Source organism: Barbus barbus, assembly GCF_936440315.1.
Source record: "Barbus barbus genome assembly, chromosome: 49".
NCBI classification, from domain to species: domain Eukaryota; kingdom Metazoa; phylum Chordata; class Actinopteri; order Cypriniformes; family Cyprinidae; genus Barbus; species Barbus barbus.
In genome coordinates, this window is record NC_136727.1 from 8,590,215 (window position 1) to 8,594,398 (window position 4,184).

The window sequence follows — 4,184 nt, forward strand, 5'->3', positions numbered from 1 at the left end:
CTATATCTAGCTGCCACTTGTAAAATTGACATAAAGCTTCCATTCTTAAACCCCACTGTATGCTTTCCCTTCTTAGAATAAAATAAAAAACTGTCTAAAGTCTCTACAAATTAAGAAGAGAATGTATTTGAGGCTGGGTGTTCCACAAACTAATGCCAAAAAGGAATTAACATTGTGAGTTTTATCGAATTGCCACACTGCTTGAATATAAAGCATGTCCAAATGGCTGCCTCTGGTTTGATAACTGTGTCCCACACATGACGTGTAAAATTTGTGTAGGTGTCTCCAATCAAGGAATATGCTTTGCTTGAGCAAACATTAGGGAATGGGAGGGAGCACAGTATCCATGGTGTGACCTGTTACTTCAGCCAAGCAAAACTCTCCTTTTTTCCTTCTTACTAATTAATATTTCAAAACAATCAACTTGACAACCATCAGTTATCACTCGAGACTATATTCAGGAATTTGTAAATTAAACCACTAATTCCTCATTTAAGACTATTATCTTTTCAAACTACAGTGCAAGAGAGCATAGGTGGTACACAAGGTAAAATGGAGGGATTCTAAACTGAATATGGATGCCTTTTGAAGTGCCACATTTCCTGTGCATTTCTGGTTGTTTGCTTTTCTATGCCTTAATGAGCTTGGGACACCTGCTTAATTCTGTCTCTTTCAGAACACTTGTCTCCGTGGTGGCCTATAGGGACCAAAGCACCTGCTGATGGAGTCTGCCGAGCTGTCTCAAGAGTCATCGGTTCTGTTCTCCACAACCTCTCCTCCTGCTGTCATGTCTCTGACAAGTATCACAGTTTCTGCTGTGCAGACACCCCCTTCCAGTAGTCCAGAATGTCATGGAGATCCTCATCCTTTGCAAACTGCACTTTCTTTCGAAGAGCATGGCCAGCAGCAACGTAGGCCTCCTCACGGGGGCTTTTCTTGTATGGTCGGAAGCGCTCCCAGATTTTAAGCGTGCTCTCAGAGGAGTACTCAGGGCTAGAGGAATACCCTGAGTAATTGTGGTGGCGGGGAGAAAGCTGTGAATAGGCAGTGTCCTTCTTGGTGCGAGTGAGAGGCTTTAGAAAGGAGACTTTCTGGGCAGGGGAGTCAGTGGCACCCTCATAGTAGAGGGCGGGGAAGGAGTGTCGGTGCTCTGAGCAGTGGTAGTCTGGGTGCACCTCCAAGTGGTGCTGCTGAGCTGTGCTGCCCCCACCTCCAAACACAACACCACACCCACCCGAACCACCACTGCCACCACCGGCTCCCCCTCCACCCCCGCTGCCACCATCTCCTCTGCCATTACTGACTCCCTGAACCCCTATTAAGGGCAACCTCTCCATGGGCTCCCCGCACCGAACAGGGCTGCCTTTTTCAGGGTACTTGCATGGCTCTGTGCTTCGAGGGTCAGGGACATCAAGACTGAAGACCCGAGCACTTTTGACAGAGCCACCGGAAGAAACGCTGCAGCGATTTTTAACAGAGTTGATAGGAACAACTGCAGCATCTGCACTGAGTTGCCTCTGCAACGGCCGTGATGCTGTAGCTGGGGGTGGGTCCCTGTAGGGAGGGGAGAGAAACCCACCTCCGCTGATGCCAGGCCGCTCAGAAAGGGGCAAAACAAGAGGAACAGGGGGTGGAGGACGGATTTTAGGGGACGACATGATCTGGCATGTCTCTGTGATGGTAGGGGAAAGTGGAATTAGCCCCCTGGCTAATGAAGGGACACTAGGAGGTGGTGGAGAGGCAGTGTTGTCCGCTGTAGTTGCAGTGGCCGCAGCTGCTGCCACAACAGCTACAGAGTCTAGTTTGAGCGCATCAATGCAGTTATTGATAATCTGATTTACCTTGTCCACCTCCTTGGCAATGGTGGAGATCTCCGATGTTGAATCACGGCCATCATCATCAGAGTCATCTCCATTAATCCCATTTTCATCCTTTGTGATTTCATCCCCTGACCCTGTTACAACTCCATCTCTTACTCGCTCCTCTCCTCCTGCTGATGTTCTTACATCCATGTAGTTGCCCTTATTGGCAGCCATGGCTTCTGAGAAAGCTGTAGCCATCTTCTCCACTTGTGGAAGGGAAGAAAGTCGTGAAGAGGTGGTGTTGGCTGAACTATGAAGGACGCCCAAGCTGGAGGAAGCTGACTGGGACAACTTGCCATGGTGGTGTTGATGATGGGACTGGTCATGGAGTTTCTGCAAGGCCGAAGGATCCTTGGCTGCTGCAGCAGCTGCTTCTGGCCCATAGCGCATCTCTAAGATAGTTTTCTTAACACTAATAGACTTTTCCTTTTCCTCCTGCATCCGACGCCTACGTAAGCAGTAGTACACCAAGCCCAACACAATGACCATCCCAAACAGGCAGCCTAGAATGGTCATAATGTAATGGGTGGTGGTAGAAGGGGTTACTCGCAAGTCACCATTCCCTGGAGCCTGAGTTGCAAAATACAGACAAGTGTGATTGTACCGCTGGGAATTGCGAATGGAGGCAACACAAAAGGTGTAATTTGTGTGGGGCTTTAGGTTGTTTAGTCTGACAATTTCTTTCTTGTTCTTTAAGTTCATGACGTCTGACACATAGGTGTGGTTGTACTGCACTAGAATATACATCTTACTGTAGGGCTTGGGTATTTGAACCAAGAGGGATGCGGAGGAGAGGGAGACCGTTTGTAACTTAATGGTGGGGCTGTATGTTGGGTCTGTGGTTGAAGAAGTTGTGGGCTGGTGATAAGGTCCCATCTGATCATAAATATCCATCCCCATCCCAGAAGAGTCTAAATCAGGAGGCAGGGCTGTTATGCCACCAACACTCACTCCATCTTTACACTTGGATGACAGGATAGAATGAGCATTTCTTCCAGGATTACCTCTAGGACTCAGGAGAGGGTTGCCAAAAAGTTCTTTCGGGGTCTCACACTGGAGCCTGTCATAGGTGTGAGTGACGTTATCAAATGCCTCTAGCCAGATAAGGAAGCCATACAACTCACAGCCACAATGGAAAGGATTTCCAGCCAGTTCACACACTATTAGCCTTCCACCCAAAACAGTGAAGGTGGATGAATCCAGCCTTGTTAATTTATTAGAGGAAAGATCGAGACTGCTAAGGCTTGGGCACTCCCAGAAGGCATTGGTTGCAATTACCTCAATAATGTTATGCTGCAGATACAGGCACTGCATTCGACCCAACCCTCGCAGCATCCCCTCTGTGAGGTTGGTTAGCTTGTTATATCCCAATTGCAAGACCTGTAGATTGGCCTGTCCTGCGAAGGCACCATCCTCAATGTAGGAGATTTCATTCTTGGTAAGGTTGAGGTCAGTAAGGTTGGTGAATCGGTTGAGGGAGCTGAAGAAAATTGCTTTGAGCTTGTTTTCATTCAGCCGTAAGTCATGGACGGTGTTGTTAATATGCTGTGGGATTGTCTCATACGGAGGCTGGTTCTGACTGCAGATTGCCAGCCACACATAGCCTTTATCCCCCTCAATTAGCCAGCAGTCACCCCTCACAAAGGAAGGTGCATGGAGCAGGAGAAAAATAGGGAGCGAGAGGATGAGAAAGCAGGGTGGAAAAGCACAAGATAAACTGAACCTACAGGCCATTTTTGAGCAAAAACTGGATTTGTTTTGATCAAGGTGGGAAATGAAAGAGGTTAGGGCTCAAAATAAGAAAAATTATCACAGGAGATGGACGGCCAATAGGATTACAAAGACAGGTTCTGGGGGGAAAAGTGTCTTGAGGGCAGTCACAGATGTTCAGGGACCATAATGCCAAACATAGTCCCCATTTTACGTGGTCCGTGTTATAGGTTTATAGCGTCGCTTGCCACTGCTGTAACTCATGATCTTTGACTTCTTGACTGCTCTCCTTTTGAACCGCTGAGCAATGCTTTCAATCTGTCAGTCTTTGGATCTGTACAAGAGACAAAGGGTGGGGGGAGAAAATTGAGAAATTAATGATTATGCTTTGATTATAAACAAAACCAGGTTTAGAAGACATTTATGTATTCAAATTTCTAAAGCCATGAAACTTTGTCTTGACTCTGCTAGTTTTACAAGTTAACAATGCTTGATTATGTAAAACCATGTTGGTACAACTAAACAATAAAGGCTCAAAATTGTTCTAAAAGAAAACATAAATGACAGCATAATTAGGGACCAGAATGTAGAACAGCCATTAGTCTTTGTAAG

At 46.7% G+C, this 4,184-nt stretch overlaps 1 protein-coding gene across 1 annotated transcript; it reads right to left on the reverse strand.

Moving 5' to 3' along the window:
- Positions 1-803: 803 nt before the first annotated feature.
- On the reverse strand, positions 804-3,596 carry LOC306867294 (protein phosphatase 1 regulatory subunit 29-like; the record flags this gene model as incomplete). Its single annotated transcript, XM_079412893.1, has 1 exon — positions 804-3,596. The coding sequence occupies one exon, from the start codon at positions 3,594-3,596 to the stop codon at positions 804-806; it is 2,793 nt and encodes a 930-aa protein (XP_079269019.1).
- Between the last annotated feature and the right edge of the window lie 588 nt (positions 3,597-4,184).